Source organism: Gymnodraco acuticeps, unplaced genomic scaffold (genome assembly GCF_902827175.1).
Source record: "Gymnodraco acuticeps unplaced genomic scaffold, fGymAcu1.1, whole genome shotgun sequence".
Lineage (NCBI taxonomy): Eukaryota > Metazoa > Chordata > Actinopteri > Perciformes > Bathydraconidae > Gymnodraco > Gymnodraco acuticeps.
Genome location: NW_022990710.1, coordinates 55,366 through 81,978, shown reverse-complemented (window position 1 = coordinate 81,978; position 26,613 = coordinate 55,366). Strand labels below are relative to the sequence as shown.

General features: G+C 41.6%; 1 protein-coding gene across 6 annotated transcripts in view; it reads left to right on the top strand.

Moving 5' to 3' along the window:
- The window catches only part of usp32 (ubiquitin specific peptidase 32), a 79,844-nt gene extending 55,585 nt beyond the window's left edge, over positions 1–24,259 (top strand). For 2 of the 6 annotated variants that reach the window (XM_034231622.1, XM_034231621.1), the window contains exons 15-34: positions 1,089–1,229; positions 2,040–2,157; positions 4,221–4,375; positions 5,027–5,108; positions 5,253–5,327; positions 6,371–6,509; positions 6,591–6,696; positions 7,742–7,915; positions 8,670–8,844; positions 8,917–9,068; positions 9,993–10,104; positions 10,196–10,395; positions 15,469–15,653; positions 16,273–16,359; positions 16,530–16,650; positions 17,032–17,223; positions 17,329–17,563; positions 18,417–18,841; positions 18,934–19,026; positions 19,767–24,259. In XM_034231622.1, the coding sequence (XP_034087513.1) occupies positions 1,089–1,229; positions 2,040–2,157; positions 4,221–4,375; positions 5,027–5,108; positions 5,253–5,327; positions 6,371–6,509; positions 6,591–6,696; positions 7,742–7,915; positions 8,670–8,844; positions 8,917–9,068; positions 9,993–10,104; positions 10,196–10,395; positions 15,469–15,653; positions 16,273–16,359; positions 16,530–16,650; positions 17,032–17,223; positions 17,329–17,563; positions 18,417–18,841; positions 18,934–19,026; positions 19,767–19,940 (3,141 nt within the window). In that variant the 3' untranslated portion in view covers positions 19,941–24,259. Of the gene's footprint in view, positions 1–1,088; positions 1,230–2,039; positions 2,206–4,217; positions 4,376–5,026; positions 5,109–5,252; positions 5,328–6,370; positions 6,510–6,590; positions 6,697–7,741; positions 7,916–8,669; positions 8,845–8,916; positions 9,069–9,992; positions 10,105–10,195; positions 10,396–15,468; positions 15,654–16,272; positions 16,360–16,529; positions 16,651–17,031; positions 17,224–17,328; positions 17,564–18,416; positions 18,842–18,933; positions 19,027–19,766 lie in introns of all 6 variants that reach the window. The other 4 variants (XM_034231619.1, XM_034231617.1, XM_034231620.1 and 1 more) reach the window with 3 other exon arrangements.
- The last annotated feature ends 2,354 nt before the right edge of the window (positions 24,260–26,613 follow it).

Genomic DNA, 26,613 nt, shown 5'->3' with positions numbered 1-26,613 from the left:
GTTAAAAATACAAATTAAAGTATCCCAACAATTATTTAACGGAATAGTTTCTCATTGGGAAATACATTTGTTATCTTTATTCCTGAGAGTGAGACAAGAAATCAACTGCAGAGTTTGTCGGAATATAGTTAGCCTAGCTCAGCTTAAAGAGTAAAAACATGGGTAAAAAGCAAGTCACATTACTGTAAACTCCCCAGTTTCTGTGTGTTATCTAGTTAATTAACAAATACACCAGTAGTACGAAAAAACAATACAGTTAGCCATTAGCCTAGCTAAGCTTGAAGAGTGAAAACATGGTTGAGGTTCTGTTTAAAGTTTGAAAAACATCTACAATACCTCTAAAGCTCACTAGTTACTGTATGTTTATATAGTTAATTAACAAATGCAGTAATAGAAAGAAAAACAACAACAACTTATGGCTAGCTATTTCTCTTGAAATAATGACTGAATGAAAAAAGTGTATGCAAGTATAACCATATTTATTTCTCTTTTATTTTGATGACACATCAACCCTCAAGTCTTACATACACTCACTTTCCAAAACTAACTTTCCTTTAGAAATACTAATGGTATTGAAAGCGTTACGATATAAACATTAGAGTTCAGCCAAAGGGACACTTCTGTAGAACACTTGTAATTAGGAGCTCATTATGTCTTCCATACTTCATGAATCAAAAAAAGAGATTACAAATAATTGGATTAACAGATGACAACGTATTACCAAAATAGAAGAAGAGTGTGTCATGAGATTTTAGCTTCATTACACACTGTGAGTCTTCAAAACAGTCTTTTTTTGTGATCTTGACAACCAGCTGGTTACATCAGTGTGTCCTTTGTTAGACAGCAGAGATGATCTGAGATTCCTAATTAGGAGGCACTACTCCCCTGCTGGCGAAGGCTCCCAGGGACCAGATGGTGCTTCCCTTTTACTCTGTCTTACGTCTTCATCATGCTGTACTGATAGCAGGCTGCCAGCCAGTGCACAGCATTAGGATTCTGTCTCTGTGTATTATCTGTAATTCAAGCAGGCAGAAGAGGGTCTTTTGTCCCCTTGTAGAAATGCTGATGTGTGTGCTGTGTCCCTGCAGGCCCCCACGTTAACCATGGAGGGGGGGCGGCTGAGGCGCTCCCTGCAGCTGGTGCCTGGCAGGGACTTTGAGACGGTGCCAGAGCCGGTGTGGAGGGCACTCTACCACTGGTACGGTGCCAACCTCAGCCTGCCGCGGCCGGTGAGTGAATACAGTCTGGAATACACACACACATACACTCAACAGCTGATGAACCTCACTCGATGTGAGGTAACACTGGTCAACATTAACATCACAGTGTCTCAGACCTGCTGGAATATTACAACTAGTGTCTTAAATTTCACAGGGACCCTATTATGCTTTTTGCAGGAAGTTAGCAACAGGAAGTCAGTCTACAGAAGAAAGAATGCACACAGTTTTTCATTCATCTAGGGAAAATGATATATTTTTTACTTAGATTGTATATCAGGCTCAAATAAAAACCTATGGAACATCGTTTAATAACAGTGGTTACAAGTTCTTTCTCTGAAATATTAGAACATGAATGTGTTTTATTTTGTGTCCTATATATATTTTTTAGTTCCTTTCAGTCCCTATAAATCTGAATATTTTTATTTCAGGGGGAATTTGGTTTTGTAATATCAGGTGTTTGAATAAAAATGTCCTATTTTCAAGATCAAATCAAATAGTTTTTAACATATTAAGTTAAAGTAAGTAAATATATATTTATAGAAACATAAGCAGTTAAAGTAAAATGTCCAATTAAAGATCAAATAAAATACATTTAAAATATAAATATAAACATAAGAAGTTACATTTAAAAAATGCACACTGTGCTACAAAAAATAACATATATATATATCACAATAATGTACTTTCTTTTTTTGATCTGTTCTGAACTGATCTACAGGAGTAAACTTAGCCTTGATCAATAACCCGTATTTTTCTAGACTGATCAAGCTGTGGTTTCAATGAAGGCAAAGTATAAACGTTTCCCCTCCACCGCTGCAGGTTATCCTGGAGAGCAAGTCAGGCAGTGCAGAGCTGGAGCTCTTCCCTCGGTACCTCCTCTTTCTCCGCCAGCAGCCGGCCACGCGCTCCCCCCAGTCCAACATCTGGGTCAACATGGGTATGAGCAGCCTGCGAATGTTCCCACCGTATTTACCCCCACCAAGAGGTAACGTAAGCCTGCAGCAAGACCAGAGCAAGCCGTCGACAAATGCTTCATTGAGCCGCCCCGCATCCCCCTCCCCTCCCCCTTTTAATCCTCCCACAGTGGACTGATCCAGCCCGGGCAGTTCTCTGGAGTGGGCAGTGGAATGAACCAATGGCCCATGAAGGGGAAAGAATGCTGATCACTCTAAAACTTGCATAATTCAAACGTTTTTCATCTTCACAGACCTTGCAATTAAATTGTTAGTTTTGATAACACTTGTTCAAGTGCTCTACACTCTTAATCATAAGAAAACAACAAATCATAGCAACTTCAAGTTATTAAAAGGAATATATTTGAAACACTTTAGGCCTTGAAAATAATGTCAGGCATATCTGTACCCTCATATTTACATTTGGGCTTTGAAAGGTCACTTATTAACAATTTTGAACACCTGAAGAATGATCAAAGACATACTTTTTCTCTTTAGCTGATTGCTTCACAAAATGTTCAGGAGTAATTTATGATATCAATAATTCAAACTTATAAACTTTATATTTCTGAACTGGTATCTCCTGTTTTTTTAAGAAGTAGCTCGTAAAAAATAAACTGTCGGATTAAGTACTTTGTTTGTGTTTGCCAATTACAAAGAAACATCATCTTACATTTTAATTGTTAAAAAAAACATTTTGGAAGATTTCTAAAACAGCAATGTTTGTAGTAGGGCTGCACAATCTAAGTGTAATTGCAATATTAAAAAATGCTTGTTTAAGGCTGAATATGTGTTAATATTGCACTCCCTTGTTTACTTTCGTTACATAATAACATCACTATGTAACACTAGCGCTTGTATTTGCTAGCGATCCAACACATTATGTATGATAGGCTTAGGGGCGGGACTTCTCTTAACCAAATACAACAGAGCCGACCAGCCTAACCAATCAGAAATGTATTCTCTCCAATATTGTGAATCATATCGCAATTGCAACATCAGTCAAAAATAATTGCAAATAGGTTGTGTTTGTGTGCAGCCCTAGTGTGTGCTTGATTATGCAGCCATTAAATCAGCAACATCATTGAGATTTGACACGTTAATGATTGTATAGGATTGAGCTTTTTCCTTTTGGTACATGTAGTTGTTTCATATCAAGTTATCTTAGTGCAGTCTTTGTCACTATTATCTTCATAATGTAAACTCACGCACGATCAAGCTTGATTTGACTCCAGTTTTTATCCCTTTGCATGATGTATATGAAGATATGATGGATAAACTGAAAAGGCCTCATTGCTAAAAGAAGCCGATGACAAAGCATGAAATGAAGAAGTGGCTCCTGGGTAATCAGGCATCAGCACTCAGCATGCGAGCGCTTTTTCAAATCAAGTCATCTTATCAGGTTTCAGTCCCGAGTGGAGCTTCGGGTTCCATCATGACTCATAATGTGTCTTGAGCAGCTGCTTGTCATTGCCTGCCATTAAAGCCCTCTCTCGGGGATGTGGCTAAATATCTCAAATTGATCCAATTATGCGTCAAATACAACACAATGTCTTCCTGACAACAGTAGAGCATTCAAACAAGTGTAGAGGATGGTTCATTGAAAAGCAAATCTGTGAAGGTTGAAAACATAACACTCTAAATCACTAGTTTATTAATCATTTTCAAGTCAATATCATTTAGGTGAATATTAATTGAAAGAAACAGGACTGATATTGATTGGTTTGTCTTTGATTTGATCCAATCTGAGTCCACTAAATCCACTAAGATGATTGACCAATCAAATCTGCGCTGATTGATTATAAAATTTAAAAAAGCCCTTTCTTGCTGCTTCCTTACAACTAATCCTCAGTCACCACAATGCTGTTGTTGGAATTGATCACTTGTTTGCATCTGTAAGCTTGTGCATTGACAATGTTAGTTGACTTTTTAATCACACAAGGATTTTAAAGTCACTGTTGAAGCTAAGAAATAATTATATTAACACACCGATTTGCTCTGATGATTTTTTTGTGAATTTTCCTGTCGTTTTTGTGCGCCTTAGCAGGAAGCGTACCCTCACCCAACGCTCCTCTGAAGAGGATGCTGGCCTACACCGGCTGCTTCAGCCGCATGGGCACTATCAAAGACATCCACCTGTACTTGTCCCAGAGACTGCGCATCAAGGAGGAGGACATGAGGCTCTGGCTCTACAACAGTGAGGTGGGCCAACAAGCTTTCACGGTTACTTTCATACATACAGTATGGATTTTAGACGATATCAGATATTGGTCAGCCAGTATATTACAAATCATACTATATTTATATAGCACTTTTTATACACAAACGTTAATGAAAAGTGCTTAATAAAACCCAAAAAAAATTATTTTAAGTTTCTAACACCCCCTCTTTTCCATGTAATTCATGGGGGATGTTCCACACTTTGGGGCCATAATAATAATCCGAACAGTGGAACTTTGTTTTTACTTTAATCGGTTAGGGTTCATAGGTTAAAAGCAAATCTGATAGCTAGGACCAAGACCATTAAGAGCGTTAAAAACCAATACAAATATTTTAAATCAATTCTGATCATAAGGATGAAGGTAGTTAATAATGTTGGCTGGATGTTCACTATAACACTTAAAGAATGTATAACTAAATCAAAATGTTGTCAAATGACCACACAAGCGAACAAGGGGACAGAAAAAGAATCTCAACTCACTCAAAGTGTGGAAGGAGCAATGGGATATTAGGAGCCCAGCAGCTTTCATAAGACCAAATGTAATGGTACATTTAAAATGCAGCGATGCAGAAGAGTAATAGTTCCATAGTCTGATGAATTAAAAGTATGTTTCTCCTCTCTTTGTCCTGCAGAACTACCTCACCCTCCTGGACGATGAAGACCACACACTGGAAAGCCTGAAGATTTATGACGAGCAGCAGCTAGTTATTGAAGGTTTGAATCACCTACCCGTTACAAATCCTGCCAAAAACATATATTCAGATGCATAAAAGTGTGACAACAACACACCATCTTATTGATAAAAGGTCATTCTAAACAATGAGTGAATTGGTTTAATCTCTTTCTTTCCCTCCACAGTCAGGAACAAAGACATGAGCTGGCCTGAGGAAATGTCTTTCATTGCCAACAGTAGTAAGATGGACAGACACAAAGGTAAGCTGGAAAACACTGGAGGAGTTTATTGTGCTTTTGTAAATGAGAAATTGTTAGTTTTTGTCAAATATTGACCTGCTCTGAATGGTAGATATGAACTGTAGATATGAAGGGACATCTTGCCACCCTCACAAATCTACTCTTTGTATGATATAGTTGGAGGCAAGTTGGGTGACCAAGTGTCCCTTTTTGTGCTGGACTGCATAGCATTTTAATCATTTGTTCCACAAATTGAGCTAATGTTTCGCATTTGATTGACAGTCGCCATTCTTAATCTTGGCTTTTATCCAAAGCCATTCCTCCTGAAACCCAAAAAAGGATTACTAAACGGGGACGGGTGGCGCAGTGGTCTGTGCGTTTGATCATCAGATCAAGGGGGGCGTTGGGGAACTCCAGTTCGAAACCCGCTCCCGCCCCACTGCGTCAGACCGTTGTGTCCTTGGGCAAGACACTTCACCCGAATTTGCTCCTGTGGGTATTGTCCACAGTAGATGACCATTACATGTATGATCTGTATGTGTAATGTGTATTTGTAAAGCGCTTTGAGAGTCTTTGATAAAGCGCTATAATAAATATAAGGATTATTATTATAAACAGATAATGTAAGAGCCGCTAAAAGAACAAACTCGCAATCATACAGGTCTGTGGAAGAAAGCTACCTCCCTTCATTTATCCAGAATCAAAGATTGCCAAAAAAGTATGCGTACGATTGTTGGTTGGAAAAATAATCCATTCAAACCAAATATATTTAATTCCTTTAACTGCATAGTTTGTGCAAACAATTAACCATTGTTATTAGTATTTAACGTAGTTAATTTTAATATTAATGTTTACCTTTAAGGGTTACATAGACATCATATTTAAATCTATCCATCTCTTAGTGTTGCAGAAACATATCCCGCACAAACACACTCGTTGTCTCACATGTGCCAACATACAGTAGTATACTGTAGAACAATATTGTCTCTGATTCCCTCTAGCAACAATTTTAACTTTATAGTATGAGGTCAGTATAGAAAGCTTGTCTTTGTTTCCCCTCCCAGTTCCCACAGAGAAAGGAGCCACAGGCCTCAGTAACCTTGGCAACACCTGTTTCATGAACTCCAGTATCCAGTGTGTGAGCAACACCAAGCCTCTGACAGACTACTTCATCTCAGGGAGACACCTCTACGAGCTCAACAGGTAGGTAGCACTCTGGTCTGAATGTTCCCATCATGATCCTGAACCTATCACCCTAACTGGCCCGCGTTGGTGCGTTTACAGGACCAACCCCATCGGGATGCGAGGTCACATGGCCAAGTGCTACGGTGACCTGGTGATGGAGCTGTGGAGCGGCACTCAGAAGAACATCGCTCCGCTCAAACTCAGGGTAAGAAGCTTCACCACTGCTCTGAAAACATGACATTTGAAAGACTTGTGGGTCCACAATGAAGACTAAGAGATAAGGTGTAAGAACTAGAAACTAAACAAGGGTGAAAGTAGATATCTCCATTGACAGAGAATACCCTATTTTCTTGGAATTTGGTATGTCTGAAAGCGCAGGATAGATACAGTAAATAAACAATTCAAGGTTATTTCAGACATGAAGTTAAGTTTGCCATTATTTACTATTTATTTCCAGTAGAAATGCGTTATTAATGCTTGAGGAATTGCTCATTTATTGAGGAATTTATCGTACATTTCGTGTTTGGCTTAATTGAAAGGATGATCATTTTGTCTCAGTTCCATACTTGATGATTACATGTGATTTGTTGTTTTGTTTGTTTATCTTCATGGTGTTTATGTGGCTATAGTGTGTAAATGTGTGTTTGACTGTATGTGTGTGGTCCACTGAAAGAATGCTAATGCTAACAGGGATAACGGGTTGTTATGTCTCTTAGCATCTGTTTGATTTAAACTTAGGTTCTGAGTCTGGTCAGGTATTGTAGTTTTTTTCCCTTCACATTTCTGCAGTTTTAAAGGCAATACTCAGATTGTATACTTAAGTAAAAGTAGAAAAGTCCCGCATTCAAAATATTTTCTGAAGCAACAGAACCATAACCCTTGTCATCACAGCAGTTAAAGGTGGAGCTCATTTAAATGACATAGTGTATTGCAGCTAGATAACAACGTTTTTTAAGCTAATAATCTTAATCTGTAAAGAAGCTTTCAGATGAATGTAGCGGAGTAAAAAGTATAATATTGGCTTCCAAAATGTAGTGGAGTAGAAGTAAACAGTAGCATTAAATGAAAATTCTAAAGTAAAGTACAAGTACCTCAAAATTGTACTCAAGTAAGATATTAAATGTACTACCAGCACCACTGTATGTGCTGATCCTACTTGCTACCGGAGCTATTTTAATAATTGTCTTTAAAAGGCTTTAACGGGTTTGTTTGTTGAAAAAAACATTGTGATGTCATCGCTTCCTCCCCAGTGGACAATAGCAAAGTACGCCCCGCGCTTTAACGGCTTCCAGCAGCAGGACTCCCAGGAGCTGCTGGCCTTCCTGCTGGACGGTCTCCATGAAGACCTGAACAGAGTCCATGAGAAGCCCTACGTGGAGCTGAAGGACAGCGACGGGCGGCCCGACTGGGAGGTGGCCTCTGAGGTCAGAGACACTGCTGATCAACTACTATGGTCCACAAATGAAAGGAATACTACTCCAATCACTGTAGTGTAACGGTTTCGGACAGAGTATCGTATCTCTGCATAGAAAGAAGGAGAAAATCACATCCATCACAGTCAAAGGTTTCGGGGATAACTTAAAAAAAAGGCATCTGTTAAAAAATAATGAAGGTTCACTATATTTTTCCATTTGACATAGCAAGCAATATCTTAAATTTGCAACATTTTAATAAATTACTGTTACAATAACTAAATAATTACAATAAGCCTTATTCATTTATTTGTACATATCTTATATGGAGCTAAATTTGTTTTGATGATCATTCGGAAAAAACAAACCCAGATTCAGCCCCATAATCTTATACCTTGTTTTTTATTTAATTTGTAACTCATGTGCAATGCCTTGTTTTCCATGCTGCTGCGACAAAAAAGAATCCCACAATTGGATCAATAAAACTACGCTTACATAAATAGAGTAAAAGCTATAAAACCGAATAGGCCAAGTACTGTATGACTTTATTATTTCAACTCTCTGAACACTTAATGCTACCGTTTCAATTGAGAGTGGAGCACTCCCCTCATTGGAGAGAGATTGATTTAATAAGCTGTCCTTTCCTCTGCAGTCCATTATAAGAGTCTAATCAGCCAAGCTCTACTTTAATTAGGTATTTTTGCTGAGGTAGGACTTGTGTGATCTGACTGTTCTGTGTGTGTGTCCATGCTCCTGCTCCCTGAAGGCGTGGGAGAACCACCTGCGCAGGAACCGCTCCATCGTGGTGGATCTGTTCCACGGTCAGCTCAAGTCCCAGGTGAAGTGCAAGACGTGCGGACACATCAGCGCTCGCTTCGACCCCTTCAACTTCTTGTCCCTGCCCCTGCCCATGGACAGCTCCATGCATCTGGAGATCACTGGTGAGGGGAGATTCTGAAAGTATCCTTTGAAAATAACCTGAACAAGGTATAATGTTGTGTTTATGTGTGCAGTCATTAAACTGGACGGCTCCACCCCTGTGCGCTACGGCCTGCGGCTGAATATGGATGAGAAGTACACAGGGCTGAAGAAACAGCTGAGTGAGCTGTGCAGTCTGAAGCCTGAGCAGATCCTCCTGGCTGAGGTCCACACCTCCAACATCAAGGTACAACACCACACTGCAGGCCTCGTCTTAAACACTTCAAGGGCAGGAAGCAAGATTATGTTTAGGGTCCTTCAACACATTAAGATATCAGATTAAAGGCCCAGTTAACCCAACACTTCACAAACAAAATTCAACATAGATACTTTGTTTTGGGGTGGATGCAGAAGATGTAGGGCTGATGACATGCTAACTTGCATTTGCAAAGCATAATTATATTAAAAAGGAAAGAAAGATCAAGCATTGAAGACAGTTTCGAACAACGATGTCAACTAAACTTAATTTACTCTTTTGAGATTATTTTACTCTTGCAAATAAGATCAAAATCCAGTGAGCAAATAGTGAAATAATCAGGTTTCATTTACAACCAACCTTGGCTTCATTGACCACTGTGCAGGCAACTGCATCATTGATATTATTTCCACCAACATAAAGGCAGCTGTATTGTACTTAATAAAGAAAATTGTTTTGGTTGGATTATTCTAAATATTATTCATCTAATTGCTATTGTTCTATATAAAGCATGTCCTTACTATTTTGGTTCAATGTCTTTATTTACACAGCAGAATATTGCTTCTAGGGTCTTGGTTTCTCATCACTGCAGCTTTTACAGATGTTAGCCTTTTGACTATTGGAGTTCACTTTAGTTGTTGCATTCTTATTTACATAGTTAGACAAAGTTAACATAATGTTTTCTATGTTCCACTGTAATGATTGTGATACAAAATAATAATATAAAATACATACTGTGTCCTGTCCTTGTTCCTATTGATTTACTGTACTAAGATAAATATTAACACAACATTTAAATTACGTTTTTATGTTATTGGATAACTACTTGTATAGGGGCAAGAAAAATGTGACCTGATCTCCTCTCAGGGCAAGTGAGCATGATGCTAATCTGCTACTGTCTGTCTTTGTGTCAAGACCTTTCCTCAGGACAACCACAAGGTGCGTCTGTCTGTGAACGGCTTCCTGTGTGCGTTTGAGATCCCGGTGCCAGGTTCCCCAACGTCTCTGTGCTCCCCCACGCTGACAGGTGAGCCTCACCCTCGGTCATTACTCTCTCATGAACATCACTCTGTCTGAATCCACAGATTTCTCACCTCCTCGCTCTTCCCCTTCACTAGATGTAACCCTGATAGCCAACGGCTCGGCTCCAAACGGTGACCTAGGCAACAAGCCCGTCCTCATCCCCAACGGTGGGCCCAGCACTGTTGTGCCCTATAACCCAGAGACGCCCTTCGCCAACGGGGTCTCCAACGGACACATCACACCCATGCAGGAGAGCCCCTTCATTGGATACATCATCGCCATGCACAGAAAGATGGTGGGAATACGAAAGCAGCGATGGAGGGAGGAATGATGGATGGATGGATGGAGGGAGGGAGGAATGGAAGATGGATGGATGGAAGGATGGGTGGAGGAATGGAAGATGGATGGATGGAGGAATGGAAGATGGATGGATGGAGGAATGGAAGATGGATGGATGGATGGATGGATGGATAGAGGAATGGAAGATGGATGGATGGAGGAATGGAAGATGAATGGATGGAGGACTGGATGGATGGAAGGATGGGTGGAGGAATGGAAGATGGATGGATGGATGGAGGGATGGAAGATGGATGGATGGAGGAATGGAAGATGGATGGAGGGAGGAATGGAAGATGGATGGATGGAGGAATGGAAGATGGATGGATGGAAGATGGATGGATGGAGGAATGGAAGATGGATGGATGGATGGAAGATGGAGGGAGGGAGGAATGGAAGATGGATGGATGGAGGGAGGAATGGAAGATGGATGGATGGAGAGATGGAAGGATGGAAGATGGATGGATGGATGGAGGAATGGAAGATGGATGGATGGAGGAATGGAAGATGGATGGAGGGAGGAATGGAAGATGGATGGATGTAGGAAGGATGGATGGAGGAATGGAAGATGGATGGAGGAATGGAAGATGGATGGATGGATGGAGGGAGGAATGGAAGATGGATGGATGGAGGAATGGAAGATGGATGGATGGATGGATGGATGGATGGATGGAGGAATGGAAGATGGATGGATGGAGGAATGGAAGATGGATGGATGGAGGAATGGAAGATGGATGGATGGATAGAGGGAGGAATGGAAGATGGATGGATGGATAGAGGGAGGAATGGAAGATGGATGGATGGAGGAATGGAAGATGGATGGATGGAGGAATGGAAGATGGAAGGATGGAAGATGGATGGATGGAGGAATGGAAGATGGATGGATGGAAGATGGATGGAGGAATGGAAGATGGATGGATGGAGGAATGGAAAGATGGATGGAGGGAGGAATGGAAGATGGATGGAGGGAGGAATGGAAGATGGATGGATGGAGGAATGGAAGATGGATGGATGGATGGATGGATGGAGGAATGGAAGATGGATGGAGGGAGGAATGGAAGATGGATGGAGGGAGGAATGGAAGATGGATGGAGGGAGGAATGGAAGATGGATGGAGGAATGGAAGATGGAGGAATGGAAGATGGATGGATGGAGGAATGGAAGATGGATGGATGGAGGAATGGAAGATGGATGGAGGGAGGAATGGAAGATGGATGGATGGATGGAGGAATGGAAGATGGATGGATGGAGGAATGGAAGATGGATGGATGGATGGATGGATAGAAGATGGATGGATGGAGGAATGGAAGATGGATGGATGGATGGATGGATAGAAGATGGATGGATGGAGGAATGGAAGATGGATGGATGGAGGAATGGAAGATGGATGGAGGGAGGAATGGAAGATGGATGGATGGAGGAGGAATGGAAGATGGATGGAGGGAGGAATGGAAGATGGATGGATGGAGGAATGGAAGATGGATGGATGGATGGATGGAGGAATGGAAGATGGATGGATGGAGGAATGGAAGATGGATGGATGGAAGATGGATGGATGGAGGAATGGAAGATGGATGGATGGAAGATGGATGGAGGAATGGAAGATGGATGGATGGAGGAATGGAAGATGGATGGATGGATGGAGGGAGGAATGGAAGATGGATGGAGGGAGGAATGGAAGATGGATGGAGGGAGGAATGGAAGATGGATGGATGGATGGATGGATGGAGGGAGGAATGGAAGATGGATGAATGGAAGATGGATGGAGGGAGGAATGGAAGATGGATGGATGGAGGAATGGAAGATGGATGGATGGATGGAGGAATGGAAGATGGATGGATGGAGGAATGGAAGATGGATGGAGGGAGGAATGGAAGATGGATGGATGGAGGAGGAATGGAAGATGGATGGAGGGAGGAATGGAAGATGGATGGATGGAGGAATGGAAGATGGATGGATGGAGGAATGGAAGATGGATGGATGGAGGAATGGAAGATGGATGGATGGAAGATGGATGGAGGAATGGAAGATGGATGGATGGAGGAATGGAAGATGGATGGAGGGAGGAATGGAAGATGGATGGATGGAGGAATGGAAGATGGATGGAGGGAGGAATGGAAGATGGATGGAGGGAGGAATGGAAGATGGATGGATGGAGGAATGGAAGATGGATGGATGGATGGATGGATGGAGGAATGGAAGATGGATGGAGGGAGGAATGGAAGATGGATGGAGGGAGGAATGGAAGATGGATGGAGGGAGGAATGGAAGATGGATGGATGGAGGAATGGAAGATGGATGGATGGAGGAATGGAAGATGGATGGATGGAGGAATGGAAGATGGATGGATGGAGGAATGAAAGATGGATGGATGGATGGAAGATGGATGGAGGGAGGAATGGAAGATGGATGGAGGGAGGAATGGAAGATGGATGGATGGAGGAGGAATGGAAGATGGATGGAGGGAGGAATGGAAGATGGATGGATGGAGGAATGGAAGATGGATGGATGGATGGATGGAGGAATGGAAGATGGATGGATGGAGGAAAGGAAGATGGATGGATGGAGGAATGGAAGATGGATGGATGGAAGATGGATGGATGGAAGATGGATGGATGGAATGGAGGAATGGAAGATGGATGGATGGAGGAATGGAAGATGGATGGATGGATGGATGGAGGGAGGAATGGAAGATGGATGGAGGAATGGAAGATGGATGGAGGGAGGAATGGAAGATGGATGGAGGGAGGAATGGAAGATGGATGGATGGAGGAATGGAAGATGGATGGATGGATGGATGGATGGATGGAGGAATGGAAGATGGATGGAGGGAGGAATGGAAGATGGGATGGAGGGAGGAAGGAATGGAAGATGGATGGAGGGAGGAATGGAAGATGGATGGAGGGAGGAATGGAAGATGGATGGATGGAGGAATGGAAGATGGATGGATGGAAGGAATGGAAGATGGATGGATGGAGGAATGAAAGATGGATGGATGGATGGAAGATGGATGGAGGGAGGAATGGAAGATGGATGGAGGGAGGAATGGAAGATGGATGGATGGGAGGAATGGAAGATGGATGGAGGAATGGAAGATGGATGGATGGATGGATGGAGGAATGGAAGATGGATGGATGGAGGAATGGAAGATGGATGGATGGAAGAATGTAAGATGGATGGAGGGAGGATTGGAAGATGGATGGATGGAGGAATGGAAGATGGATGGATGGAGGAATGGAAGATGGATGGAGGAATGGAAGATGGATGGATGGAGGAATGGAAGATGGATGGATGGATGGATGGAGGAATGGAAGATGGATGGAGAGAGGAATGGAAGATGGATGGATGGAGGAATAGAAGATGGATGGAGGGAGGAATGGAAGATGGATGGATGGAGGAATGGAAGATGGATGGATGGAGGAATGGAAGATGGATGGAGGGAGGAATGGAAGATGGATGGATGGAGGAATGGAAGATGGAGGAATGGAAGATGGATGGATGGAGGAATGGAAGATGGATGGATGGATGGATAGAAGATGGATGGATGGATGGATGGAGGAATGGAAGATGGATGGATGGAGGAATGGAAGATGGAGGGAGGGAGGAATGGAAGATGGATGGATGGAGGAATGGAAGATGGATGGAGGGAGGAATGGAAGATGGATGGATGGATGGATGGAGGAATGGAAGATGGATGGATGGAGGAATGGAAGATGGATGGATGGAAGATGGATGGATGGAGGAATGGAAGATGGATGGATGGAGGAATGGAAGATGGATGGATGGATGGATGGAGGAATGGAAGATGGATGGATGGATGGAGGGAGGAATGGAAGATGGATGGAGGGAGGAATGGAAGATGGATGGATGGAGGAATGGAAGATGGATGGAGGGAGGAATGGAAGATGGATGGATGGAAGATGGATGGAGGAATGGAAGATGGATGGAGGAATGGAAGATGGATGGATGGAGGAATGGAAGATGGATGGAGGGAGGATTGGAAGATGGATGGATGGAGGAATGGAAGATGGATGGATGGAGGAATGGAAGATGGATGGATGGAGGAATGGAAGATGGATGGATGGAGGAATGGAAGATGGATGGATATAGGAATGGAAGATGGATGGAGGGAGGAATGGAAGATGGATGGATGGAGGAATGGAAGATGAATGGAAGATGGATGGATGGATAGAAGATGGATGGATGGAGGAATGGAAGATGGATGGATGGAGGAATGGAAGATGGATGGATGGAGGAATGGAAGATGGAAGGATGGGTGGAGGAATGGAAGATGGATGGATGGAGGAATGGAAGATGGATGGAGGAATGGAAGATGGATGGAGGAATGGAAGATGGATGGATGGAGGAATGGAAGATGGATGGATGGAGGAATGGAAGATGGATGGATGGAGGAATGGAAGATGGATGGATGGAGGAATGGAAGATGGATGGATGGAGGAATGGAAGATGGATGGATGGATGGATATAGGAATGGAAGATGGATGGAGGGAGGAATGGAAGATGGATGGATGGAGGAATGGAAGATGAATGGAAGATGGATGGATGGATAGAAGATGGATGGATGGAGGAATGGAAGATGGATGGATGGAGGAATGGAAGATGGATGGATGGAGGAATGGAAGATGGATGGATGGAGGAATGGAAGATGGAAGGATGGGTGGAGGAATGGAAGATGGATGGATGGAGGAATGGAAGATGGATGGAGGAATGGAAGATGGATGGATGGAGGAATGGAAGATGGATGGATGGAAGGATGGATGATGGATGGATGTTGTTTTTTAATATTATAAAAAAACGAAGGTTTCATATTATAGACATACAAGGCCTGCTTCTTGATTTATTTGTACTTATATTCTGCTTGTTTGTGTTTCTACTTTGAGTGACCTATACAGTATATGGACAAACAGATTCAATAAATATAATGTTTATTTATAAATGAATGGATGAATGATGTTAGGTATACTGTGTAAGTCCCAAATTATATAACTTCCTGTTTGTGTTGTCCCTTCAGATGCGTACGGAGCTGTACTTCCTGTCCTCTCAGAAGAACCGGGCCAGTCTGTTTGGCATGCCGCTCATCGTTCCCTGCACTGTCCACACCAGTAAGAAGGATCTGTACGACGCTGTCTGGATCCAAGTGTCCCGCCTGGCCAGCCCCCTCCCCCCACAGGAGGCCAGCAACCACGCCCAGGACTGGTACGAACACACCTCTTCTCCATCTTCCTTCCAACATGTTTTAGTTTTCAGCAGACCTACATGTAGGTTTGCATTTATTCCCTCCTTCCACAGATCGAAGACAAAGATACCAATATAACTAAATCACAAGCCTTTAACGTCATCTGCACAGCGTAATATCCTAATTCCCATTAGGTACCCTACACCATCACAAAAGCTATATTAAAAACAATACATCCTTGGATAACTTTTTCCCCTCTCATATCCATCTATCTTTATCTACAAAAAAAGGCCAAAAATAATCGTCTTTAAAATGTCTATATACATACCAACAAATCTGCCACTTCTTTATGCTGTCATCTTAGCACACATACCTACATATTTACACTCACATACTACATTTCTAAGCTAGCTAAACACAATACAAGGCTAGTATCTTAGCACTTAAATAACAGAGAGGAAATTGTCACAGACTTTTTGTAGCAATGAAGATATTAGGAATGACCTGAGCTGATCCAGACAATAAGAATCAAGGGTTATTGATGAATAGAACTGTGAAAAAAGCAGAAGGCAGTTTCAAAATATTGACATCTGCACTAACAGTGTACTTGAATTGATTTGATCTTCTTCTAACCTGCAGTGACGACAGTATGGGCTACCAATACCCCTTCACTCTACGGGTGGTGGGAAAGGACGGCACCTCCTGTGCCTGGTGTCCTTGGTACAGGTAAGGCACCCAAACCATGCATCTGCTGGTTTAAGACCACTTTGTCTAGATTTTGATTTGAAATTATCCTATTTGAATTGATTAGAGCAAGTATGTAACATAAACATTTATTATAAAACATTTAATGTATAAAATACTGCAAAATGAATGCATAATATCTGTTTCCCCAGGTTCTGTCGAGGCTGTACAATAGAGTGTTCAGAGGACAGAGCCTCTGTAGGAAATGCTTACATAGCTGTGGACTGGGACCCAACCGCCCTGCACCTCCGCTACCAGACCTCCCAGGAGAGGGTAAAACACACACACAAACACACACACACACACACACTTGTTTAAGCGTCCTTGGGTTTATGAAAGGCGCAATATAAACGTCAGTTATTATTATTATAATTATGATTATTATTCAAACACAATTTTGTGTGTTAACTGTGAAGCTCTTTTTTTATGAACACATAACACTGTTCATTATCAGCCACTTATCTTGTGACTCCTTATCTCATCATAATGAAAAGTGTAATGGCAATAGTTGCTTTCTCTGAAACATTATTTCATCTAGCACAGTTTTTCTTTCAGTCAGTCTCTGACATTCAAGAGCTGCATTTGAAAAAAAGAATAAAGATAAAATGTAGCCTCACCTTGTTCAGTATCCTCACCATACCGGCCTCTCCGCAGATTGTGGAGGAACACTGCAGTGTGGAGCAGTCGCGTCGGGCCCAGGCTGAGCCCATCAGCTTGGACAGCTGCCTGAAGGCCTTCACCAGCGAGGAGGAGCTGGGTGAGGACGAGCTCTACTACTGCTCCAAGTGCAAGACGCACCGGCTGGCCACTAAGAAGCTGGACCTCTGGAGGCTGCCGCCCATGCTGGTCAGTGGCTCACTCATACGTCTGGCTCACTTTGAGTAGAACCCTACATGTTTTGTAATATTTACTGCTTGAAAATAGTTCAAGGATGTATGTTCTCTTATCCAGATTGTCCACCTGAAGCGCTTCCAGTTTGTAAATGGCCGTTGGATCAAATCCCAGAAGATTGTCAAGTTCCCAAGGCAGCATTTTGACCCCAGCGCCTTCCTGGCCCCCAGAGACCTGGAGCAGCGCTGCCTTCACTCCCGCAGCCAGAGCGAGGATCTGCTGAGGGTCGGAGAGGACAACCTGTCCTCCATCTCTGCCCCCGCTGGCTTCTGCAACCTCCCCAAAGATACCACAGGTTAAAGACTATTATTTAGTTATGGCAAGCCTCTCATGCACTGAGGCAGCTCATATTTTTAAAGAGACCATTTGGTGTGTTTGATGACAAAGAGCATGATGGCTTGTGAAACTAAATGGACAGGCCAATGGAAGTTAGTAGTTGTAAGGGCTCCTTCGACTACAAGCAATGGGATTTTTTCGCTGGATTTTTAAATGTTGCAGAAAGTAGGATCTTTGGCCAACACGCATTGATGATACTTACATGTTTTATTCAGCAGGATTACCTCCACATATTAACATCACTTTTATGATTTTTGATGCATAAATGCAATAGCCAGAAGTAGAAGGCTAACATAATGCTAAAAACAAACTACATCACCGTCACATGACTTCAAATCAACACAAAATCTCCTAAGCTTGTATTAATCACAGACCTTATTTCAGGAATCCAACCCAAAACTCATTCAAAAACTAGCTAAAAGGTTAGGCTATAAACAAACTACATGACTGTTTAGAACTTTACGTCACCACCGCTAAGCTAAAGGCAGCTAATGTTCCGCGTGCAGACATGGAGTGGGCAAAATCAGCCACTTGTTAACAACCACCCTATTCAAGACACATAGAAGCTTCAGATATTCACCAGTGGGGTATTTACTGGCGTTTTTTTATCTCATAGAAACAAACGTTTACATCGTGTAAGCTTGTATTCAATCTAACCAAAAATGTCTTCAAAGAAACCATTGACTTTGAGACAAAGAAGCTTGAGGTACCAAAACGCAAATTAATTAGCGGGTTCAGTACTCATTCCTGGATGAGCAGAGCAGAGGCCTAACAGCAGAGGAAGTGTATTTAACTATTGGTTTTCCCTACAGCTTCTCCCGCCTCGAGCAGGAAGTCGGCACCTTCTCTCACCCGGACCAGCAGCCCCTCTGGCAGCCCAAAGAGCGGCAGCGGGGGCCGCAGGCCAGGCCGGCTACGCCTGCCCCAGCTGGGCAGCCGGCACCGCCTCTCCAACAGCAAAGAGAGCCTGGATGGAGCCGCTAATCCTGAGGCAGAGCATTCAGAGACTGAGGGGAGCACAGCAGGTCTTCCAGGTTTAGGAGATGTGATCGTGACGGACGCATCATGCGGTACTGAGGCGTCCAGCAGCCACTGTGACGTAGTCCTGATGAACGGAGAGAGCAACGGGCTGGGCTCAGACTGCAGCACGGAGAGCAGCATGGACCCTGACAACTCCCTGCTCCAGCACAGAGACAACATTTGTCTGGATGCCATCTACAACCTCTATGCAATATCTGTAAGAATCCCACATCAACAGTATCAAAGAGTATTTTTTAGCATCGCTCAATAAGCTTTTTCTTATAATGCATTTCTCCTTTCTCTCGTCAGTGCCATTCAGGAATCATGGGAGGAGGCCACTATGTGACATATGCCAAAAACCCCAAAGATAAATGGTACTGTTACAATGACAGCAGCTGTAAGGTAAGACACTGTATATTCTGTTCCCACAACTAATAGCATACTATTCATGTATTTTAACTATTGCCATGATTACCGGGCCAAACATATAGTACAACATCCACCGTCAGTGCCTATGAAGAGACTCTTTTTTTGTTTTGTACTATTTTGGAATTAGAGGAATTTCACTGTTTAACCCCCACCCACAAGCTGGCATTTCAGGGATATTCCACAGACTTTAGCTCCTTTAAGGCAGGGGAGCAAATTGTCAGGATGTCACAAGAACAAATACTTCGGTACCTTAGGTACCGGGGGCTCGAGACTAAGTAAAACTAAGTATTGCGTTAAATTATGATATTGTGAAATAATTGTTTCTTGGTGAAAGATTTAGAAAAAATACAGTTATTGAGATGGAGACATTTTCACAGCAATATGAAATAGATATTAGGGAGGGAATAGTGGAATTGCAATGGTATTGCTATTGACCACAAAATGTCTGGTACCGTGACTTTTGTAAGTCAATATCATAGCAATTTCTGTTTTCAAACCGATAGACAGAATCAAGAGTTTTAAAATGTAAACTAAATCTTTGCAAACTGAATATAAGGAGCATGTGGCAATTCTTGACTTTAGAGGCATCTAGTGGTGGATGCACACAACACCACATCTAAAATATGCCTGTAGGGTTTAACAGAATTGTCAAAGGGGTTGTTACAACAGTTAAATCAACCTAATCACTCACATTCTCTCTGCGTTCCCTACAGGAAGTGCACTCTGAGGAGATCGACACCGACTCGGCCTACATCCTCTTCTACGAGCAGCAGGGGGTCGACTACTCCCAGTTTCTGCCAAAGATCGATGGCAAGAAGATGGCCGACACCAGTAGCATGGATGAAGACTTTGAGTCCGACTACAAGAAATACTGTGTGCTCCAGTGATCGCACCTCGTCTTCCATCATCCGGCACTACACCCGCTCTCCGCTCCCGCCTGCAGTCCTTCTGAAGAATTCTCTCAAACTGCTAATGACTGGAGTCGGATGTCCTGTGCTCTCTGTCTTTAGAGATGCGCCTCAGCACTTTCTACACTTGATCGCATACATATTTCAGTGCAAAGGTTTGTCAAGACAACAGTGGAGCCCTGGCGAAAGCACTAAAACTGTCGCACTTTGCTGAGCCAGACGAAACAAACCCCCCCGCCCCTTCTCCTCAACCCCTGCCAGAACATACATGTAACACATACTTGCATACTAACACATCTCTGAATGTTTGCCAGTATGGCCAAGTCATGAAGTGATGTTGCTTTGTCATTGTGCATATTTCGCTGATGTCAGAATGGAAAAAAAAAAACACCAGGGGTCCACATGTGATCTGAGCCTAGATATCTGACCAGTAGAAGGAAAACAATGAAGTGTAAGTGCAAAGCCAATGATTGGTTACAGTTTAAATGCCAAAACGTACGGTGGCTGACACGTGCAAACGCGCTACATCAGCACTTTCAAAAACAATGTAAAGATCAGAACACAAATGTGCCAAAACACATGCAGATGAAGGAACATCTTCACCAACTTGACCCAACATGCGCAGCGTTTACTTATAGCGGTCGTAAACGAAACATTACAAATAAAAAAAGATCAAAATGGAAATTGGGACACTAAAAAGTGCACACAGCTGGGACCTTAGCGCTTGTGGACGTTCGGATTAAAGTTGGCCAACAATCACTGTCACTGGAAACTTACCTAAAATGAAGGTTTTGTTGGCATATTTTATCAATGTGATCACATGATTCCTTCTGATATTATTTGGTAATAATATCATTGGGTAGCTAGCTAGCGTAGCAAACCTAGTCATTTCAAGGATACTGACGCGACACTTAAAATGATCAAACAGGCTAACTATGCCAACAGAGCCAACTTTATAATGTCGGAACATCAACAAGCACTCCGGTCCCAACTGTGTGCATCACTTTTTAGTGTCCCCGTTTCCGTTGTGCTTTGGGCTTCATTTTTTTTTATTTGCAGCGTTTCGATTATGCGGCGATTGTAGTAAACGCTGCGCTTGTGTTTTGAAGTTGGCATAGATGTTTCCTCATTTGCATGTGTTTTGGCACATTTGTGTTTTTTTATTTGCATCGTCTTTGAAACTGCAGCCCCCTATCCTAATGGATACAGCCACCGTAAACAGGGCCAAGAGTTTAAAAAAAACGGTGTCAAATTTGATGCCACAGTTCAACATGATGTTGATGTGATACTATGACAAGCTTTTCAAAAGTTTCAAAGGTTTTATTTGCAAAAATGTCACTAGGGTAAGTCACATGCTACCTCAACGCTTCCTGCAGTCTGTCAGCCAACTGTACCCTAAAACGTCTGTGACAGTATTAATTGTAATACACAAAATGTAACTTTGCAGTCATGGTACACACATTTCAGCTCCCCCTCTTCTAGGACACTCACAGGTCCTGATGCGGACATAAAATTAGGCATTTTTGCCAAACTGTGTTCCATTCCACAGCTGCCAAATATCAGTGGTGATTTGTGCAATGTTGATCTGTTTGTCCCCATATCGTCTACTCTTGAAGTATCACTCTGGGTTTATTTAGGACAGGTGCCATGAATTCAAAATAGATACACTTAAAGATACAGTATATGTTTAATTTTTTCTGCAAATACGTTGTTTTATAAAATATTTATTTTATTGTTTTGTTTTTTTCTTAAGGCAGGCTTCAGTAGCTACTTCAGGTTAGGAATGGATATTTGTCTCAAAGCTACACAAGGCTGGTCTTAACAGCGCTCTCGCAACATGAGCTTTCCACCTGCTGCCATTCTCAACTGTTGACACTCATCTCGTATACTAATGTCCATATACCCTCCAGTAAGAAGCCAGAATATTTGGGACATTGGGAATCAATTGATTGTACTTACAAAAGGATTTAAAGATTTTATTTAACTTAAAATGCTACTCCACTGGTTTAGCATAGCACTCCTACAACATAGGCCAGTATAAAAAAAGGATACAAATGTATAGTTCAGAACATCTTATTTTGTATCCCACATATTACATTTTCTTGTCCATACTTGGCACCTACATTACCCACAGTGCAACTCAACCATCAAGAGTTTGGTCAATCCCACTTCTTTTTAACTTCACACCCCTAGATTTTTTCCATTTTCAGACTTGCAGTCTTTAACCCCAACAAACACAAGTAATATCACATGAGGGCGTTTATCATATCACATATGTAGAGGTTCTCGCCGATACCTGGCAGCAGACTTTGATGGGTGAACTCAATTTTCGTTTAACGCCAGAATGCTAGAAGTCTGTTAAGCATTCTCTCTGGTGGACTCGTTCACCTCTTTTTTGTGCTTAGTTGCTCCTGTAACCGCGCCAACTGTCATATCAGTATCCGGAAGTACAAGTGAAAACAACAAAGGTCACCAAAAAAAAACTTTTCATGATTCTTACCCATATGAGAAATATTGGTGTGCAGTTAATGCTTACCTGCCCCTTTGTGGTAAACAAAATATCCATAAAACTTCTCTAAAATCTGGATTACCATCTAGCTGAAGTGGGCCAACTCTATCATTGCCCCAAAGCCAATTGGATATATTTCCAATGTTTTCGGTGCACCTTTAAAACCTTCATTCATACCAAACATTAAGGCCCCAACACAGCAGGGTAGTCAAAATGTAGTTGTTGTTCTTTTAGTATTCTACATCTACCATATCGAACTTGTAATAGTCAATGAAAACGAAGGGAGGTGCCCACTGCCCATCTTTGCCCAGACAAGGTAGACAAATAACAGCCAATGATTTCCTGTGAAAGAAGTGAGATAGAACTGCAAAGTAATTGGAACATTTCTAGAAAGGGTGACATCATTGGATACTAATTACATGGGACATAGACACAGTGTTTAATTGATGCACTTCAAATCATTTACTTCCATTAAATTGCATGGCAAGCATGTATTTAAAATGCAGTTGATTTCATTTATTTAGTTTGTTTTGAAATTCCTTTAGAAATCAACTAGATACATACTGTACAGAATGCAGCACACCAAAACTTCAGTCCCCATAAACCCACTGCCATCGGATGCTTTCAGTTTGATGTGCATTTATTCTTCAAAAGAAACATGGCCTGTGGAACCTGTTGAGAGCTGGTCAGATCTGTAAAAACTTCCCTCAACAATGGACCCAACATGAAAATTAGGTTTTACGTCTAAATACTGGTTTCAATTACGTTCAAATTCAGTCCCTTCTTTTTATCTGAAGCTTTGGCTTCTTAATGTGACTGTGGAGGTTGATTTGAAAGGTTTTGCAGTGTTGAGTCACGGTGGAGCTTTGTGTCTGGTGTGTAGCAGCGAGTGGAGCTCCTCCTGAGCTGGGCTCGGTCTAATCACTGTGAACAGACAGCGTCGGTCAGTCAGCGGTTCCCCACTTTGTCTTCGAGGTCACAGGAGATGATTCTGTGTTTTTAGCTGCTGTATTTATGAGGAGAAGGCGTCTTTATGGATGTGTTTTGGAGAGATATATGTCACTGAATTAAACTTTATTTTCCTTTGCCAAGTACGTTTGTTGAACAAATGGAAATGTACAGATGAGTGCTATTTATGTATGCTTGCTCAGCTCTTTTTGTCCTCCACCCACCTGCCTTTGCACCGAGCTGTAGATGATGTCCAGTTTGTGTCGGTGTTTTAAACGTCATCAGATGGCTCGAAGGGAAAACTTTCCTGAGGATTAGTCTCTTGAGAACCCTGTTTTTAATGTTCACTTGATTTAAAGGTGCAATAGCTGTCAAGTTTTGTTGTGGCTGTGAACATCCCCTTAAACTTGTGTGATGCTATAATGACCAAACCTGTAGCCTAAACTGTATTATCTCAAATAAAACTTAAGTTCAGTTCATCCCCAAAAGCCCCGCCCATCTCGCCCCGCCCCCCCCAGAAGGCAGTGCAATCTACTACTGAACTGTCTGTCAGTGTCTGTAGCCTCTTTTTATTTAAGTTCACTTTTGTTGGATTTGAACAACACGTGTTAATTTAAATAACTTTTTTGTAAGGTGTTTGTTGAAAGAAAGTGACGTTGCACTGACATGAAAACGTGTACATAAAAATGTGTTTTGTAAATAAGCCAATGAAAACTATGTATTTGAATATGAACTGTACAAAATACTGTACTTGTAGTTGTATATGGAGTGATACTGTTCATCTGTAACAAAATACCCAAGCAACAAATTAAATTCTGCAGAGGAAACGATGACGGCTAAATGAAATGTGTTTTTATTTGTGTGTGTGTCCTAAGCAAATACAGATTTAGCTTTTAAAGGAGGCAGGTTCAATATGTTATGTTCCTCACAGGGTGAATTTGTTACGTTTTGAACCACCGTTATCTACTTTTGAATATCATGATGTCAATTTTGTACATCATTTGGAAGCTTTTTATATAGCTACTGTCATTTAATATGCTAATTCTCAGGTTTTTCTAATAACTATTTACACCCCCCTTAGAAGTAGGTAGTAGGTTACAGAACAGGTAGGCTAACATGCATGATTTCTCCTTTTCATTCAGTGTCATTATAAGCCAAGGCCAATACCTCTGAATGGACTGTAGCCATTAGGTTTTTTTTAGTTAAGCATGTGGTTTCCCTACCATGTCAATATGTCTGCTTTGATAATGGCAAACACCATGAATTTCAGCAGAAACCCTCAACAAGTTTACCTAATGACAGTTATTTCCCTCCTCGCTGTATGTTTAGCAGTTTAGCTATACGTTGACTGCAGAGCTCAGCTAACTAGCCAATTTTAGCATTCTAACACTGAAAACAAATTGTACAACGTGCTTCACTACAGCATGTTAGCATTGACTTAAGTGCTAACTAGCGAACGTTAGCATGCTAAGAAGACAAGATGTTAAAACCTGCTAAACTTCAGCACGTTAGCATTTTCAATATGAGCATATTAGCATGCTAACATGACCACTAGCGCACTGTGCCATATTACCTACAGAACTGCTAGTTTGCCTGAACTCTTGTTTGTCATTCAGTATATGAAATATGAATATATGAAATTGTTTATTCCAGAATTAATTTTACAATAGGTTCTTAAGCCTCAAATTAGAACCAGTGCACTTGACACCGAAACATTGCCTTCTACACATTGTGTTTCACACAGGCTACAGGTAGGCTACTTTAATTTCCCCCTGAAATTCATTACTACTTTGTGGGAATGCTCGTGCAAATCTTTGGAAAAAATATTTTAAAACTGCTCTCAGAGCCAAAATATACTCTATTCAAATCATTTCAAAAGATTTCAGGAGCATAATTAGTCTGGCCTGCTCAATTGCCTTCATCATATCAAACGGACCCACCGTTCTGGCCCAATAGTGATCTGAGTGACAAAAAGTCCACCTAGCTTCAAATAGAGTCCATCTAGCTTCAAATAGATGTTAAATTTGTCCGGAACTTTCTTCAGAACAGAGAAAAGTAAACTTTAGACAAACTGCACCCATCTTCACATTTTACACACAAAACCCAACAAAAAAACATACATCAGTTAATTGGGGTTCCCTGATGCTCACGGTCTGGTAATTCTTTTAAAGGAGCCATAGTTTTTTAACAGGTAAAATTGTCAGATATAATCCTCAATGCATTCTTAATGGGACTCAGTGCTGCAGTTGGTAACCATGGTGTTGCTGGGCAGATCGGAGCCACACACCTGAGTGACATCATCTAATCAGAGCAGACACACCCACAGACAGACTGGTACATGCACACATAAACACTGGAGGTTTGTATTATTTTTTTTTCAACTAAAGTTAGAAATGCAAGAGGTTTATCTCTCATTCAGAACAAATGGAAAGGCTCTCCTTTCACAGCACATCTCCATGGAAACCTTTGATCTCTGGGCTCACTTAAACAGGTGTTTGATAACGTTGTCACCATGGTAACCTTTGATCTCTGGGTTTACACACACAGGTGTTTGTAAACATTCATTCACTACTACTTACATTTAATATCTATCTCCTTCAGCTGCAGAAACCATTCAACTATTAACTTATTCAGCTATTTCAGGACATTGAGGCTGTTTGGACATATTGTTGTTGATACCTTTTTTTAAACCTTTTCTTTTCAATATTAAGCTTCTTCACTATTTTTCCTACTCTTCCAGTTTAACATTTCACTTTCAAGTTTACAACAAAGTCATTGCAACGCATTTGAGCTGTAACTATTTTGATTCAAATCATTTCACTTTTCTGCATTTCCCTGCTAAGTTCAGCAACACACTTACTTGGTTGTTGTAGCTAAAAGCAGCTACAGAGACCATTCAACTAATAAAATATTCGGCTTTTTCTGCTAAATTCAGCCACAAATGTTCACAGTTTACAGCACTCGCACACATTTTCTACAGGAAATGCATTTTATAGTTAGGGCAAATGCTGTTTACTGAATGCACTGAACTTGTCATTCTGCTTCCTGCCTTTGAAGTATCATGTATCTCTGCAGATGGTAACCACAGGCAGGGTCTCTGCAGAAACGTCACAGAAGTAAACTGCTACTGAAACAAAGATGCCTATACTTTTCCTCTATGCCTCTTACGTAGTGCTGGTTTACATGTTAAAATGT